The sequence below is a fragment of the Cynocephalus volans genome, chromosome 3, assembly GCF_027409185.1.
Source record: "Cynocephalus volans isolate mCynVol1 chromosome 3, mCynVol1.pri, whole genome shotgun sequence".
In the NCBI taxonomy this organism is placed as follows: Eukaryota; Metazoa; Chordata; class Mammalia; order Dermoptera; family Cynocephalidae; genus Cynocephalus; species Cynocephalus volans.
Window position 1 is genome coordinate 1,446,164 of NC_084462.1, and position 17,615 is coordinate 1,463,778.

Below are 17,615 nucleotides of genomic sequence, written 5' to 3' on the forward strand. Positions count from 1 at the left end.
AACTTCCAGAGGTTAAGATACTTGCCGGAGGTTGGTTAGCTGATCAAGAGAGAGAAAAAGGTGGGTGGGCAGAGAGATGTGTGAATCTCACCTCCCTCTCTGAGGACTCTTCGCCTTGGAGCACGGACGATGGGGAGTCAGGCTCAGGCTGGAGGGGCAGTTTCTGGGGGCCACCCAGACCTGCCAGCGTGTCTTCTACCATCCACAGCTGCTGCTGAGCAGATGCTCTGTCCTGCCAGGAGGAAAGGAATTTGTTACTCAAAGGTGAGAAAATACAAGGAGGCCACAACAAGGGTCTGAAATCACCTGGGCTGTATCTGAATCAGGATTTATTTTTTTCCATATGGATATCTGATTAAATGGAAAAGACTCTGTTTTCTGTACTGCTCTGGAGTGTTGCCTCCATCTAACTGTTTGGCACTAGCAAATAAGAAAATTGATTTTTGCATATTAACCTCATATTCAGTGACCTTGCTGAATTTGCTTATTCTAAGAGTTTAGCTGTGAATTATTTGGGATTTTCTATATATACATATTATGTCATTTGCAAATAAAAATGGTTTTACTTCTTACTTTCTGGTCCTTATGCCTTTGCTTTATTTAATTGTACTGTTTTAATATTACTGTCTAGGGCCTCTGGTACAATGTTGACTAGAACTGGTAATAGCAGACATCCTTGTCTCGTTCCAGATATCAAAGAGAACGTTTTCAATATTTCACCGTAGGTTTGTTATAGATGCCTTTTATTAGATTAACAAAGTTCCCTTCTATTCCTATTTTGTTGAGAGCTTTTATCATGAATGGGTGTTGAACTTTGTCAAATGTTGTTTCTGCATCTATTGAGATGATCATGTGGTTTTTCTCCCTTATTTTGTTAAATGTGGTGAAATACATGGACTGATTTTCAAATGTGGAACTAACCTTGCATTCCTGTGATGTATTGTATTGCTCGTGATGTATTGTTCTATTTATATACTGCTGGTGCTGAGTGATATTTAATTCCAGTAGGCAGAAGATTAGAGTTAAGGGGTGTTTTTAGGATGGAGGGGCAGGAGCACAGGGGTGGCTTAGAGTAAAAAATGTGAGGCTTAAATCTATCAGGATGCATTTAATGCCAGAAGTGAATGTTTTTAACTAAAGATATATAATTTAGAGATCAATGGCTAGGCTTAAAATAAAGTAGTGGGACTGAGGCTGAGCAATGGGGTTTATACTTCAGGAGTGGAGCTTGAACTAAGTGGTTGGGTTTAGAACTGGGAACTTCAGAGGCTAAGTTAAACAGCAAAAGCCAGGATGCAGGATGCAAGAGGTGAACTTGCAGGATGCAAGAGATGAATTTGCAGGATGGAAACAGAGCTGAGGGGTGGAGTTTTGAAAGCAAGAGCAGGGCTTCAACAAAGGAAGAGAGAGTTAGAATCAGAGGGAAAAGTGGCTCTAAATCTGAAAGTAGGTCTCAGAACGAAGGTCATGGTCTTGACTACAATAGGGGCTTGGAATGAATGACAGTGAGGGGAGGAGCTTGGGATAAAGAGGGGGGCTTCTATGTTGTGGGAGGGGCTTCAATGTCTAAACAATTTCCAGACAGAACTTGAAGTGGAGGGTGTGGCTTGAGGCTTTGGAACAAGGATGTACCTGGGGGGACCCAAGGTGCAGCAGGTACTCGAGAGTCTCTCTTAACGTGCCCAGCTCCTGCTCCAGGCCGCTGTATGTGTCCCAGACCCGCTCTCGCTCCTCAGGTCCCAGAAAGGGGGAAACACATGATTAGCACCTTCACCCACCAGATCTTTCCCCACCTCATCTTTTCCCAGATGAGGAGGAGGAAGAGAGGCCTTGTCCCTGGCATCCTGGGAGTATACGAACTACAATTCCCATGGGGCTCTTTGCTTGGCCTACTGGGAACCCCAGAATCTATATGGGGAACCTGGAATTCCAATGAGCTGCTGGTGAAAACAAGTAACAGCATTCCATGAATCCACTGGATTACTTCTGCACTTTCTTAGGGCGGCAGAGTTTACAAATCTGATTAACTCTTGGGACAGTCAAAACCACAACACCTATGCACCCCTGGGCAGCAGAAATCTCCTTGCCAATACCAATAATAATAATAATGATAACAGCTAACACTTACTGGGCACTTACATGTGCTAGGCACTGTTCTAAGCATTCGTTTAATTCTTGTGAGGTAGGTACTATTATTGTCTCAATTTTACAGACAGTAATAATTACAGCTAACACTTACATATTGCTAACTAAGTATTAGGCAACTAAGTGTTAAATATTCATTCGTTTACAGATATTAATGTAATCCTCACAATGACCCTACAAAGTAAATACTATTTTTATCATCTTGAATTTACCTAGGAGGCATCTAAGGCCCAGAAGGGTTAAGTAATTTTTCTAAGGTCACACAGCTATTATGAGTGGGAGCTGAGATTCAAAGCCAGCAAGCCCATATCAAAATCACTTTCTTAAATTGCTCAGTTAAGTTCTGCTATTTATTGGCTGCTTGCCCCTTACCATCTAGGATGGTCAAGTTTCCTAGTTTAAAATTTGGGGTGGACAGAATCCTCAGTAACTACCTTCCTATGAACCCTCAGGGTCTCCTTTATAAAGACCTGTATAGTCCTAGGGCCACCTGGGAGGACGTGCCCCTTCCTAGATGCTCACCTGAGTCAGGTGACAAAGAGTGGCCCTCACACTGACCAGTCGGTCTTGCAGGAGGCGCTGGCGACCCCAGGCCCTCCCAGGGGCCCCAGCCTCCCTGGTCACTTGGCCCAGCTGCTGCCGAGTCAACTCCAGGGCTGCTTCTAGCTGCTCCTGCACCAAGAGGGAAGGTAGTTAGACTTCTGAAGCCACACCCAGCCCCAGGGAGAGCCATCCAGCATGCTAGGGGTCAGACAGAGAGGCCAGGTGCCCTTCCCTACTTGAGTGCCCCATACCTTCTCCTCCTGCCTCTGCTCTATCTCCCCCTGCAGCCTCCTCAGGAGCCGGTCCTGCCCACACAATTTGGTCAACAGAGTCTGCAGAAAGGAGAGCAGGAGCTATTTATGGACCAGATCTGGCTCTTCACCTGCCCCTCCCCCACCATGTAGAATACTCTGTCCCCAACTCTGGGAACTCAGCAGGAGTTGGTTGGATCAGGGAGAACTTACATCTGTCTCCAAGCTTTGGTGGGAGGTTAAGTCCAGGGGGGGACCTGGCTGAGGAGAGGGAGAAGAGTCAAGGGTCAAAAGGGAAAGACAGGTCTTTTCTTTTTTTTTTTTTGTAGACCTCCTCTGTGGTCATAGACAGGTCCTTTTTGAAACTCAGTGCTGAGCCAAGCCCTATTTCTACTGACAGGCAGCCCTCTCCTTATGAGCTTCCTTCTAAGTTTCAGCAAATCTCAGTAGACAAACTTCCAGATTCAGGAAGATCCAATGGGCTCTGTTATCAAATAGCCATAGCAAATGGAGAAATTACAGATGTTTCCTCTATGAATGAGGTTAAAACAAGAATGCTCACTACTATGGTAAAGTTTAACATAGTATTAGAGATGCTGACCAATGCTATAAGAAAAGAAAGGGCAGTGTTATAACACCAAGACCAAAGGTTCAGATTGCCATACCAGCCAGCCACCAAAAAAAAAAAAAAAAAGAGAGAGAGAGAGAGAAAGAAAAGGGAAACAAAAGAGGTGTGAGGAGAGAAAGGGGAAAGATAAAGCTACCATTATTTACAGATGAAATGCTCATCTACCCAGAAGAACCAACAGAATCAATGAGCGATTCAACAGAATAAGAGAATTCAGCAAGGATGACAGATGCAAGATGGAGCTACTAAAATTATTAGCGTTTCTCTACTCCATCAATAACTAGAAAACGTAATAACAAAATAAGAAACCATTCAAATTTCTATGAAAACTATCAGGGAGGTATATATTCAAAATAATTCAAAGCAGAATGTTGAAGAGATATTTGTACAGAGCTATGAGACAAACATTTTCCCCAAAAGTTTATGTATTGGAAACTTGACCCCCACTGTAACAGTGTTAAGAGGGTGGGAAATCCAATAATGGTATTTGAGAGGTGGGGCCTTTACGAGGTGATTAGAGAGTGAGGACTGTGCCCTCATGAATGGATTGGTCTGTACATGGAGTAATGGGGTGATTCTGATGGCTGTAGAAGAAGACTGGATGGGAAGGTTAGCACTCCTGCTCAGCCCGTTCTCTCGCCAGGCGATACCCTGCTTTGCCATGGGACTCTGTAGAGTTCTCATCAAGAAGGGCCTCACCAGGGACTTCCCAGCCTCTAAACTGTAAGAAACAAATTTCTGTTCTTTATGAATTACCCAGTTTCAGGTATTCTGTTATAAGAAACAGAAAACAGACTACACACACTAATGTTTGTTGCAGCATTATTCACAACAGCCAAAAGGTGGAAACAAACCAAATGTACACTGATAGATGAATGGATAAACAAAATGTTGTCTGTACATACAATCAAATATATTCAGCCTTAAAAAAAGAAGAAAATCCTGTCAGATGCTACAACATGGACATTGTGCTAAGTGAAATAAGTCATTGTGCTAAGTAAAAAAAGACATAACATATGATTCTATTCATATGTGGTAACTAGAGGTAAATTCATGGAAACAGAAAATAGAATGGTGGTTGTCAGGGGCTATGAGGGAAAGGAAATAGTGAGTTGGTGGTCAATGGGTATAGAGTTTCAGTTTTTCATGATGAAAAAGTTCTAGAGGGATGTTACACAACAATGTGAATATACTTAGTGCTACTGAACTGCACACTTAAAAGGGGTAAAGATGGTCAATTTTATGTTATGTACTTTTTACCACAATAAAAATATAATGCAAATAAATTGCTTTTAAAAAAACTATCATGGGGGGCCGGCCCATGGCTCACTTGGGAGAGTGTGGTACTGATAGCACCAAGGCCACAGGTTCAGATCCCATATAGGGATGGCCGGTTGGCTCACTTCAGAGAGCGTGGTGCTGACAACACCAGGTCAAGTGTTGGGATCCCCTTACCAGTCATCTTTTAAAATAAAAAATAAAATAAATAAAAATTAAAAAAATTAAAAAGCTGTCATGGGCTGACTGGTTAGCTCAGTTGGGTAGAGTGCAGTGGTGAAACACTAAGGGCAGGGGTTCAGATCCCCATACTGGCCAGCTGCCAAAAAAACTATCAGGAATTTAGTTGTTACCTTAGCTAAGAATACACATGATCTCTGTGGGAAAAGCTTTAAAACTTGAATAAAAGACCTAAAAGATGACCTGAATGATCTGAGAGGCAGTCTGTGTCCGTGTACGTGACACTAATATTATGAAGATGCTAGGTTCTGTCTAGTTGATTTATAAATTCACTGAAATCTAATATAAATACCAGTTGGGAGCTTTGAGAAACTCAACACACTTAATCTAATAAATATATATAGAGGTACAAAAGGGGCCTCAGGCCCTGCTAGGCCTTGTTGATAAGAAAGGCCCCACTCTTGCAACTTGAAAACCTATGAGCACTGCTGAGTGTTAATTTGTGTCCTCCAAAAAGATAAGTTCAAGTCCTAACCCCCATACCCGAGAATTTATAATATATATTATATACATATATATTAGATTAAGTAATAAATGTGACTTGCCGTGTTATATAGTAATCCATACTATAAGCCCATTATAATTTTTTTAAAAGAGAAAGAGAAAGAGAGAAAGATGTAGGATTGGCACAGAAACAAATAAATAGAACAATAAAGCAGAATCAACAAATGGTACAATCCATATGCACATAGATAAAGGTGGTGATAGAGTTTGGGTGTTTTGTCCCCCCAAAACTCATGTGGAAATGTGATCCCCAATGTGGCAGTGTTGGGAGCTGTTTGAGTCATGGGAACCGATCCCTCATGAATGGATTAATGCTCTCCCTGGGGGGTGGGGGTAGTTAGTGAATTCTTGCTCTATTAGTTCCCACAACAGCTGGTTTTGTTTTTGTTTTGTTTTTTTAATTTTAATTCTTATTTTTTTTTAAAGATGACTGGTAAGGGGATCTTAACCCTTGACTTGGTGTTGTCAGCACCACACTCTCCCAAGTGAGCCATGGGTCAGCCCTACAGCTGGTTATTAAAAAGACCCTGGAACCTCCTCTCCCTCTCTCTCTCTTGCTGACTCTCTCCATGTGATCTGCTTGTACCTGCTGGCTGCCTGCCACTTTCCATAATGAGTAGAAGCAGCCTGAGGCCTGCACCAGATGCACCTGTCCCAGAATCCTAAGCCAAATAAACCTCTGTCCTTTATAAATTACCCAGTCTCAGGTATTCTGTTATAGCAACACAAAAATGGACTAATACAGAAAATCGGTACCAAGGAGCAGGGTGTTGCTATACAGATACCTGAAAATGTGGAAGCAGCTTTGGAACTGGGTAATGGGCAAAGGTTGGAGGAATTTGGAGGACTCAGAAGAAGACAAAAAGATGAAAGAAAGTTTGGAATATTTTACAGATTGGTTGAATGATTGTGACCAGAATGCTGATAGAAATATGGACAATGGGCCAGCCCATGGCTCACTTGGGAGGGTGTGGTGCTAATAGCACCAAGGCTGAAGGTTCAGATCCCTATATAGGGATGGCTGGTTAGCTCACTTTGGAGAGCGTGGTGCTGATAACACCAAGTCAAGGGTTGGAATCCCCTTACCTGTCATCTTTTTTTTTTTTAAAAAAAAGAAAGAAATACGGACAGTAAAGGCCATGCTGATGATGAGGTCTCAGATAGAAATGAGGAACTTATGGGGGCCAGCCTGTGGCTCACTCGGGAGAGTGCGGTGCTGATAACACCAAGGCCACGGGTTTGGATCCCATATAGGGATGGCTGGTTGGCTCACTGGGTGAGCGTGGTGCTGACAACACCAAGTCAAGGGTTAAGATCCCCTTACCGGTCATCTTTTAAAAAAAAAAAAAAATGACGAACTTATTGGGAATTGGAGAAAAGATCGTCCTTGCTACATCATACCAAGGAACCTGGCTGCATTGGGTCCATGCCCTAGGACTTTGAGGAAGGCGGGACTTAAGAGTTGTGAACCAGAATGTTTGGCTGAAGAAATTTCCAAGCAGCAAAGCATTATGGAAGCTGCATGGCTACTTGCAATAGCCTATGCTGAGTTATGGCAGCAAAGGCAGGAATTTAAAGGGAAAGCCAGAATTTAAAAGGGAAGAAGCATTCAAAGATTTGGAAAATTTGCAGCCTGGCCATGTGGTAGAGAAGCAGAGAACAGGAGAAAAATGTAAGGGTGCAGCAGATAGACTGATTGCTAAAGACATTAGCAGCCAAGTGCTAATAGCCAAGACAATGGGAGAAAGGCCCTGAAGGCACCTCATAAGTCTGGAAGGGTGCCCCTCCCATCACAGTCCCAGAAGCCTAGGGGGACCAAGTTGTTTCAGAGGACAGGCCTGGGGCATCGCTGCCCTTAGGAACCTGCTCCCTGCATCCCAGCCACTCTGGCTGGAGCAGCCCTGGCTCAAGCAGCCCCAAGTGTGGTTCATGCAGCAGCTCTGGAGAGCAAAGCCGGAAACCTTGGTGGTGTCCACATCATATTAAGTCTGCAGGCTGGCAGAACATGAGAGAAGCAGAGGCATGGTGGCCTCCACCCAAATTTCAGAGGTTGTATGGAAAAGCCTGGGAGCTCAGACAGAGATCTGCTGCTGGGGTGGAGCCACCACAGAGGCCATCTACTACAGCAATGTCAAGCAGAAAAGTGGGGTTGGAGCCCCCATGGGGAGCCCCCACTGGGGAAATGCCTAGTAGAGCCAAGGCAGCGGGGCTGCCGCCAGAGCCCCAGAATTGTTGGGCCACTGGCAATATACAACACCAGCCTGGAAAAGCCACAGGCACCAATGCAGCCCAGTGGGCTGCACCTGGCAGAGCTGTAGGGGCAGGGCTGTCCTAGACTTTGGGGGCCCAGATGCCCCATTGTGCCCAGGATATAGGGCTTGGAGTCAAAGAAGGTTATTTGGGAGGTTTAAGATAAAGCTGGGTTTCAAACTTGTTTGGGGCCTGTTTCCCCTTTCTTCTGGCCTATTCCCTTCTGGAATGGGAATGTGTACCCAATGCCTATTCCACCATAGTATCCTGGAAGTGGATAAATTTGTTTTTGATTTTTACAGGTTCACAGCTGGAACAAGTTTTGCCTTTGGTCTCAGATGAGATTTTGGACTATGGACTTTTAAGTTGGTGCTGGAACAAGCGAAGAGTTTTGGGACTGTTGGGATGGAATGACTGTATTTTGTATGTGAGAGTGACATGAGTTTTGGGGGGCCATGGGAGGAATGACAGAATTTGGATGTGTCGTCCCCCCAAAACTCATGGGGAAATGTGATCCCCAATGTGGCAGTGTTGGGAGCTGTTTGAGTTGTGGGGGCATATTCCTCATGAATGGATTAATGCTCTCCCTGGCAGATGGGGTTAGTGAGTGAGTTCTCGCTCTATTAATTCCCACAACAGCTGGTTGCTTAAAAGACCCTGGCACCTCCTCTCCCTCCCTTTCTCTTGCTTCCTCTCACCATGTGATGTGCTTGCACCTACCAGCTGCCTGCCGCTTTCCGCCATGAGTAGAAGCAGCCTAAGGACCACACCAGATATAGCTGACCCAGAATTATAAGTCTCAGGAATTCTGTCATAGCAACACAAAACTGACTAATACAGGTGGCCTCATAAATCAATGCGAAAAGCAGGGATCATTTAATAGACAGTTACAGAAAAGCTGGTTTCTATTTGGAGAAGAATAAATTTGGACTCATAAATACCTCCCAGTTGCTAGAGAATGACTTTCCTTAGCAACCACGTTCTAGGCTTCAGCCAGCCATGATAGGCCCTGTTGCTAAGTAGTGACTCCTATATCTCTATAACCCAGAATCTGGACTTCAGTAAATTTCACCTTAGGGGTTCATCCCCCAAAATTTAATCAAATAGGACACAAGCTTGAGCTCTACCCGTGCTGCTGCAGCGCATCATCCTGCAACCCATCCTAAGCACCAGAGAAGAGCAGAAGACCAGATATTAGGCCTAATTCCTTGTTAAGGGAGAAGAGCTGCCTCAAATTCAGCCAGAGGCTATGCATAGGCTGAGATTATGCTCTACCTGGTCCAAACAAGAGCTGGCCTCAATTGCAGCTTGATTACTAAATATCCTCCCAACTGCACACAATGCCCAGCCCAACTCCTTAGCCTTGCTGCTAGGAATGATGTCATCTTTACTACTGGAACAAAGAGGGGGCTAGCACTGCCTCAAATCTGCAAGAAGTGTATGCACAAAGCTCTATTGCACTGTTGCTTCAGAAATTCCTTGCTAGCTACCAGATTCTCAAAAGCAACTAGCACAGTGGAAATAGAGAGAGTGAGGATTCAGGCATGACCAGTCCTTCTACGTGCCCCGCCCCCCAGTTCATTCCCCCACTGCTATGGAGTGGACATTCCACAAGCAGACTGCTTTGATTGTGGTCTCCATAGATCCTACTTTTAGGGAATGAGAGCTCTTCCTACCATCTCTCCCTTATGAAAGGAGTTCCTAAAGGGCACAGAAGGGACTTCAAGCTTCCCAGGCCTCCTTGCTAGGAAAACCCCCACCCTTGCAACCTAAAAACCCATGAGCACGACTGAGGGTTAATTTGTGTTCTCTAAAAAGATAGGTTCAAGTCTTAACCCCCATACTGACAATGTGAACGTATGTGGAAATAGGGTCCTTGCAGATGTAAGTAAAGTTACAATGAAGTCATACCGGTGTCCTCATATGAGGAGACATAGAAACACAGACGAAAACAAAGGAAGATGGTTGTGTGATGATGGAGGTAGATTGGGGTGATACAGGTGCAAACCATGGGACTGCTGGCAAACAGCAGAATCTCAAAAAGAGGCAAGGGAGATCCTAGAGCCTTCAGAGTGAGCACAGACCTACTGACACCTTGACTTCAGTCCTCAGGCCTCCAGAACGCTGAGAGAATCAATTTCTGGGTTTTTGTTTTTGTTTTTGTTTTTTGTCTTTTTTGTGACCGGTAAGGGAATGGCAATCCTTGGCTTGGCGTCACCCGCACCACACGCAGCCAGTGAGCGCACCAGCCATCCCTGTATAAGATCCGAACCCGCCGTGGGAGTGCCGCTGCGCTCCCAGCGCCACACTCTCCCGAGTGAGCCACGGGGTCAGCCCAAATTTCTGTTGTTTTAAGCCACCCAGTTTGTGGTACTTTGTTATGGCAGCCACAGGAAACTAATATAAGCACCTATCCAGGGACCCTGAAATATCTAGTCTTCTCTAGGCACCCTAGGCTAGGAGATGACATTCTTCATAGAAAAGAAAGCAAGGGAGAGGACTCTGGTACATTCAGGGTGTCCTAGTATACCTACCAATAAAACCATGGAGGCCCGGGTCCCAGGGAGTCTTGGGGGGAGCTGGAGATAAGTGGAGGAGGCTGAGGGGGCCTGCAAGGAATATTGAAATAGAAAGTTTTAGAAACTCACATGTCTGGGCTGGCCCGTGGCTCACTCGGGAGAGTGTGGTGCTGATAACACCAAGGCCTCGGGTTCAGATCCCATATAGGGATGGCCGGTTCGCTCACTGGGTGAGCGTGGTGCTGACAACACCAAGTCAAGGGTTAAGATCCCCTTACTGGTCATCTTTTATAAAAAAAAAAAAGAAAGAAAGAAAGAAAAAGAAACTGGCATGTCCTAGTATTATATTAGAGTGGGTGTGTCCAGAATTGAAGTGCCTTAGCAAACTTTTTGAAGTTCAGAACTGAGCCTCCCCAACTTTCTCAACCACCCTCTCTCCAGTTGTGTGTCACTGTGGGGACACAGAGGATGACAGTAAATGAACTAGCCTGGCAAGGCAGCCCTAGGGGCTGATGGAAGTTGCATCCTATTCTCACTCTCACATTTGCAGTTAGTTATGGATATTTTGGGCCATAGTCCCATGATGCTCAGAGAAAATAGCAGGTAGCCAACTTGAAAAGATAAACTGGGGATACAAGGCAGATGCAAACCACTCTACCTCTCTCGGGACTGTCTTGGTGGAGAGTATTCTGGATTACAACGACTGCAATGCTTTAAAAACTACGGCCAGAGACCAGACTGGAAAAACAGCCCTGAGGCCTGATGGGAAACGTAGTCCCCCCACTTCAGCTCTCTGCTCACCTGTATTCTGGGCTCCTTACTCCAGCGCTGGGGGCTCCTGGGGGGCCGTCCTCCCCGAGCCTCGGAGGAGAGTCCTCCATGGCGAGCAGAGCTACGCAAGAGGGTCTGGCGCTGAGGGCCCCAGTCTAGCGGAGGCCGGACATCGATGCGACTCTGGGGGGTGTGAGGTCGAGCAGGGGGCGCTGTGTCTCCTGAGGAGGGAGGAGGTCGCCACGCAGGAGCAGAACGGGGGCGGGGGAGGCCCAGCGGAGAGGGAGGGCGAGAGAGGGGAGTGAACAGGCTGCGGGAAGGAGAGCGTTGGGGAACTGAATCAGCTAGAGTCCCCCCGTCCGCGTTCACCTCACTACCCAGCAAGGCCGCCTCAAGGATTTGTCTCATTTCACTGTCTCACTGTCCCTCTATAGGAAAGTCCTCCCCCTACCGGCCAGATCCCGAATAATTTCCTCTTTGTGGCACCTCCTCCTTAGAACGTCCCCCGGACAGGCTGTGACCCCACAGGAGCCCCAGCAGCTCACACACCCGCACGCAGAAAACACTTAAGCCACGTCCCTAGCCAGTCCCCAGTCCTGCGTTTCTCTTAGGTCACGTCCCCAAAGATGTCAGTCCTACTCACTCCGGGCTCCTGGCCCTTCGAATCCAGGATCCAGACTGGAGGTCGGCTGTCGGGCTGGGAGTGAGCAGCCCGGGTCTACCACGACCTCTGGACGGCCGATCCACCTCCGGGGATTCTGAGATGCGCCTGTCTTCTCCTCTGCTCACCTCTGGGGGACCACCGGGACCGCCAGGGCCCTCCCCTGGCTGGGGACGTGCAGGTGACCTGGTTTGCCCACTAGGGAATGGGCATGGAAGAAGACATCACTCCTTTGTCAACACCACACGCACCCAGTGAGCATAACCAGCCATCCCTATATGGGATCCGAACCCGTGGCCTTGGTGTTATCAGCACCGCACTCTCCCGAGTGAGCCACGGGCCGGACCAAGACATCACTCCTTTGAACCTCATATCAGATGAGGGCACAGGCAGCCACCCAAAAAGATGAGGTTGTGCACTGTAAATCATTGTCCCCATCTTGCAGATGAGGGAAAAGGCTCCGAATGTGCAAGTGACTTGTGCCAGACCAGATGATCCATTCAGGTCACTGGACCCAATGTGCCGGACTATGAGGTGGACTGAGGCGGGGAATCCAGTCTCCAGCCTGAGAATCGGGACAGACCGCGACAGAGCCTAACAGCCTGTCCCTGATATTTTTGAAAGGTCTGACGTTGTCTTTTATTTGCCATTGTTAGGTGGCAGCCTCAGGAGATGGAGACTTGTGAGGGAGCCAGTCAGAGAGTGTGGAGTATTGACAGTTCATGGGCCAGTCCTGAGAACGTCTACTGGATTTCCTGATTCCCGGGCTGGGGGATGGGGTAGAACGGCGCTGGACAAGGTGATAGGCGGAGCCTAAAAGAGAAAGACTCTTTGCTGATTGGAAGAGCGGAAGTTCCCTGGAGGCGGGGCCTGGAAGGCGGAGCCTCCTTAGCTAGACTAGTGGTTGGGCGCTCAGGGGGGAAGGGCCTCCAGGGGGCGGAGTTTGGGGTGATTAGACTGACTCTGAATGGAGGAACGGTGTCAGGGGCGTGGCTGGACCTCCACTCACCTGTCTTCCCCTTCCGCCCGGGAGGCCCGGCCCAGCGCCCGGAGCCAGCCCCGCAGGTCCTCTGATGTGTCAGCAGCCAGAATATAGGTCCTCATGCCTGGGTGCTCTGCCTGCGGGAAGAGAGGGTCTGGAACCCGGACGCCGGGACCCTCTAAAAAGGAGGCTGCCATGGATCCTGGACAAGAACTTTTACCTCCAGTCTGGGACGTAGAGTTCCCTCAGCAGACATCCACCCCCGCCCCGCGCCTAGTGCCCGTGGGGGATGGACGGACTCACGGTGAAGGTGAAGCGCCGCCCTCGAGGGGCCCCCGGCCCGTCTGGCCTGATACTGTAGCTAGGGAGCAGCACGCCGCCCAGGACACTCTCCTCGCGGCTGTCTGCAGAGGGTGTGGGGTCAGGGATCACCCACGGAACAGGAGACCAAACGGCTAGAGGGAAGGGCGGGTCGGAAGACCCCCTACGCAGCCAGGGCACTGACCCTTGTAATAGAAGAGGCAATGGCCGGAGAGGACGAACCAGCGGCGTTTCCACAGCCGGAGCCCGGAGCTGTCCTGGTGAGACATGGAAGGAGGAGCCTGAGTAGAGCGGAGAGGGAAAAAGGAGATGGAGACGTTGACAGTGGAGATAGAAACCCAGAGAGAGAAAGAGACCTGAGGAGGGAGGGTCAGAGACATGGGGAGGAAGGACAGAGACACAGACTGGAGACAGAGATGTGCGTTGGATGCTATAGATTCGGATGGAGAGCTGGAAGCCAGTGTGCTGTGGCTGAGCTGACATTGATCCTGGACACAACTGGATGGACCTCTGTTTGACTCCTAGCTCCACCCCCTTTGAAACTATACCCTTAAACAAGTCATTTTCCCACTAAGACATTCATATTTTCTCATCTGTCCATTGAAGGTTGAAAAGTTTCAGGGAGGTCTGGAGGAGATAATGTACCACACGTGGGCAGGGGCTTTGTATACACAGACCCGGTCCAATTACTCTGGAGCCTGAGACACAGGGAGGCCAGGAAGGCAGCACTGAGCCATACCCAGAATCCCGTGTCTCCCCATCACCTCTGCCTGAACCACTCCATCCAACCTTGTGCCCCTCTTCTCTTCAATTGTTTCTGTAGAAGCCAGCATGATCTTTAAAAATTATAAGTCAGACTATGTGAGTCCCCTTCTCAAAACAGAGCTTACTATCACACTTAGAATAAATCTCAAATTCCGGGCCAGCCTGTGGCTCACTCAGGAGAGTGTGGTGCTCATAACACCGAAGGCCACGGGTTTGGATCCCATATAGGGATGGCCAGTTAGTTCACTGGGTGACCGTGGTGCTGACAACCCCAAGTCAAGGGTTAAGATCCCCTTACCGGTCATCTTTAAAAAAAAAAAAAAGAATAAATCTCAAATTCCTTACCTTAGTTTGCAGGAAGTCTCAAACTTGAGAGTGAGTAAAAATCACCAGGAAGGCGTGTTAAAACACAGATTCTTGAGCTCCATTCCCAGAGCTCTTGATTTAGTAAATCTGGGGTGGGAGCTGATCGTCTGCATTTCTAGCGAGTTCCCAGCTGATGCTAACACTGCTTTGAGAACATGCTCCTCTTTCTCTACCGTCGGCTTGCTCTTTTAGCTTTTGCCTGCTGCAGGGCCTTTCTTTTTGGATGCCCTCTGCCTCCAGATCTTAGCACGGTGGGCTACTTCTTGGAATTTAGTTCTCAGCTCAAATGTCATCTCGGAGAGGGCTTCCCTGACCAAGAGTCAAATGTAGCACTCATCCCTCAGCCACTTTTGAGCACATCGCTATGTGTTATTTCTTTACAGCACTACCTGCAATCTGAAATAATCAAGTCCATTTATTTGTTTACAAATTTATAATACATCCCTGCCCGACCCCCTCTTGAATGTAATGTAGGTACTTATTTGCACAGTGTGTGCCCTAGGGCCGGGACCATTGTAAGTGTTCAAGAAGTGGTTATTGAATGAATAAATTAATGAATGAATGAACAAATGAAACAATGACAGAATAAGGGGAGAGGCAGTGATAGCAATAAAGAAACACATTTGGGAACTTGGAAGGAGACAAACAGTGGACAGCCAGGGACACAGTCTCTAGTGTTCTTTTTTCCTTCTCCTCCTGACTCCACCTGCTTATAAAGCCAGCCTCGGATGTGCACGGGGAGGTTGGGATCCCTTCTGGGTGCATTGCCCCTCTTCCCAAAGGCGTGGAGCTTGTTTACTGCCCGGGTGGGCTTCTGAGGAAAGAAAGGAGACAGAAGTGAACAGGGCCTCTGGATCAGCTCAAAAGGGGGTGAGGTAGGACACAGGCAACCATATACCCTCACTTGGTTGTCCTTAGAATTCAACATGGAGGGAACTGAGTTTGGAGATAGGAATTGTGGGGTGCTCATAGTACACAGTTGAGAAACATTTTTGATGCATGTAGGGAAATGCTCAGAAGCAAGGAAGAGGCTGTGGGGAAGGAATTTGGGAATCAAGTGTTGACTGCCAAGAAGAGGATGCCCTTGGCCACCAGAGCCAAAGATGTCACAGAGCCATTGGGATCTGAACTGGGAATATGGCTGGGAGGTTCCCATCATCAGGAGGAACTTCCATACCGAATCCCTAGTAAATCAGAGGATGCCTTGAGGCTGTGCAGTGACATCCCTTAGCAACCAAGTCCAAGGTGGAGAAGGGGCTTCAAATCCTCCCATTTCACTCAGATGGGGTTGCCTCTCCTGACACACAAAAAATATCTCAAGCATCCACATGAAGATCGCCACAGAAAGTTCTTCCTTGGAGGTAGGTGGTGCTGACCAAGTCTGGGATCAAATCTCTGGACTCTGAACTTTGGAAACTGAAAATGTGTGAATAGAATGGCAGGAGGACAAAGAAATGAGTGTCACCGCTGAACTTTTGGCTGGGGTGACGATTTGGGACACATGTATCTCGAGGCCCTATGGGGCCTTATTGTCAGAGAAGAGCCTTTTCTTATTGGATTTCATTAGTGGGTAGATTGAACAGCTAGAGATAGGACAGGGAGTCCCCAGTCCTAATCAAGAATAGCCACGGCTTCTGAGTTCCTAGAGGGGCCTCATGGCTGGGGAGTGGCCTTATCTTAGCAACCAGGATCAAGGGTGGTGTTACTCTGGCTTAGAATTAGGAAAATAGTAGGGGTGGGGACAGAGCTGGGAGTGCCTCTGAATTCCTAGCTGCTGTGACTGATGGGCAATTTGGGAGCTTACTAGGTATATCAGACCCCATTGCTAAGGATCTTTACTCTTTTTGTTTGTTTGTTTTTGTTTTGTTAAATTTTTGGTGGCTGGCCAGTTCGGGGATTGAACCCTAGGATCCTCGTTCTTTTTTTTTAAAGATGACTGGTAAAGGGATCTTAACCCTTGACTTGGTGTTGTCAGCACCACACTCTCCCAAGTGAGCCACGGGCCAGCCCTTAGGATGCTCGTTCTTAACAACCCTTAACAACACTCCCTGGGGTGGCACAGAACCCAGGGCCAGGAAACAGGGGGAGGGAGCAGCCCGGAGCCCCATCTTCCTCCTCATTCCCACCAGGAGATGCTCAAACCTTGGTACTCAGGTTGCTCAGTGAAGAGATGGTCGAGGCACTGCTGGCCAGGCTGAGGCTGCTCCAAGGTCTACCCTCCTCCATCAAGGGCTTGGGGAGAGAAAGTAAGGGCTGTGTCTCTGCAGCTAACCCAGCTGGGACAGAGATGGGGTCAGGGACATGGTGGTCAAAGGAGGCTGAGGAGAAAGGGCCTGTTGTTTGGAAACTTGGGGGCTGGGGGAGGCCATGGCCCAGGACCGCATACCAAGAGCAATGCCAAGAGAGGTAGGCGGCACTGGCAGCTGCGGGGAGGGGCAGCTGTCTGCAGCCCAGGCCAAAGAATAGGGGCTCCTTTATTCCTGCCCACTGCACTCTGGCCAGGAATTTGACCCTCTCTGTGCTTAGGGACTCCCAATTCCCTCCCTCCTTCTGGCTACCCCAAGCTACCTGTCTCCTGGCCTCCCACACACACCCCCAAACCAACCCTTCCAACACCCCAAGTCAAGCTCTGCAGCACCAGAATGTACACCCAGGCAGCCCCTCCCAGCCCAACCAGGGAACTTACCCAGCTCTGGGGTCCCAATGACAGGGGCAAGAAGATGGTGTCGCTACTGGGGCACCGAGACAATCTCTCACCTCCTTTGTCTCTTAGGCAGAGTCTCTCCTAGTACCCAGTCTCTCTTTTCACCTGCTCATTCGTGTTCTGTCTCCCACCTCTTATTCTCTCTCTTTCTCTCTTGTAGACCCTCTTTCCCAGTTTCACCTCTGTCTCTCTCTCTCCAGTCTCTGTCTCTTCCAGTCTCTCTCTCACTCATTCTCTCCCCCCTTATCACTCTCTCTCCCAATCTTTCTGTTCTTTCCAAATACTTTTCTCCTGGACTCACAGAACCTCATCCTTAAGTCTCTGTCTCATTATCTCACTCTGTCCTGCTGTGACTCTCTCCCGCACACTCAGTCTCTTCCTCTTTCTCTCTCTCTGGCCCTCCACGTCTGCTGTTTCCTCCCCTCTTTCTTTCGAATTCCCTTTTTCACTTTCTCTCTTCCTCCTTCTCCCAGTTTCCTCTCTGCTGGTCTTTCCCTCCCTCTGCCAGACGCCCACGCGGCTGTCTCCCCTCCCAATCCCGACTGTCCCCGCCCCTTCTGGCCTCCCCACCACAGTCTGACCCCTGGCTCAGCTGCCCCCACAGCTGAGGGGAGGGGCTGGGGGCTGCCTTACTCGTGGGTCCCCTAAGGGCTGAGGCTGGGACTCCTCAATGTTTGGAGAATAGGA

At 48.2% G+C, this 17,615-nt stretch overlaps 1 protein-coding gene across 6 annotated transcripts in view; it reads right to left on the reverse strand.

Annotated features, from left to right (window-relative positions):
* The window catches only part of PLEKHA4 (pleckstrin homology domain containing A4), a 29,729-nt gene extending 12,352 nt beyond the window's left edge, over positions 1-17,377 (reverse strand). For 3 of the 6 annotated variants that reach the window (XM_063090940.1, XM_063090936.1, XM_063090941.1), the window contains exons 1-14: positions 16,911-17,377; positions 16,367-16,456; positions 14,931-15,038; positions 13,278-13,350; positions 13,076-13,176; positions 12,800-12,909; positions 11,773-11,988; positions 11,160-11,439; positions 10,374-10,448; positions 3,153-3,200; positions 2,940-3,020; positions 2,668-2,817; positions 1,633-1,731; positions 92-232 (exon numbers count right to left, since the gene is read on the reverse strand). In XM_063090940.1, the coding sequence (XP_062947010.1) occupies positions 92-232; positions 1,633-1,731; positions 2,668-2,817; positions 2,940-3,020; positions 3,153-3,200; positions 10,374-10,448; positions 11,160-11,439; positions 11,773-11,988; positions 12,800-12,909; positions 13,076-13,176; positions 13,278-13,350; positions 14,931-15,038; positions 16,367-16,450 (1,566 nt within the window). In that variant the 5' untranslated portion in view covers positions 16,451-16,456; positions 16,911-17,377. The remainder of the gene's footprint in view (positions 1-91; positions 233-1,632; positions 1,732-2,667; positions 2,818-2,939; positions 3,021-3,152; positions 3,201-10,373; positions 10,449-11,159; positions 11,440-11,772; positions 11,989-12,799; positions 12,910-13,075; positions 13,177-13,277; positions 13,351-14,930; positions 15,039-16,366; positions 16,457-16,910) is intronic. The other 3 variants (XM_063090938.1, XM_063090937.1, XM_063090939.1) reach the window with 3 other exon arrangements.
* Positions 17,378-17,615: the final 238 nt, after the last annotated feature.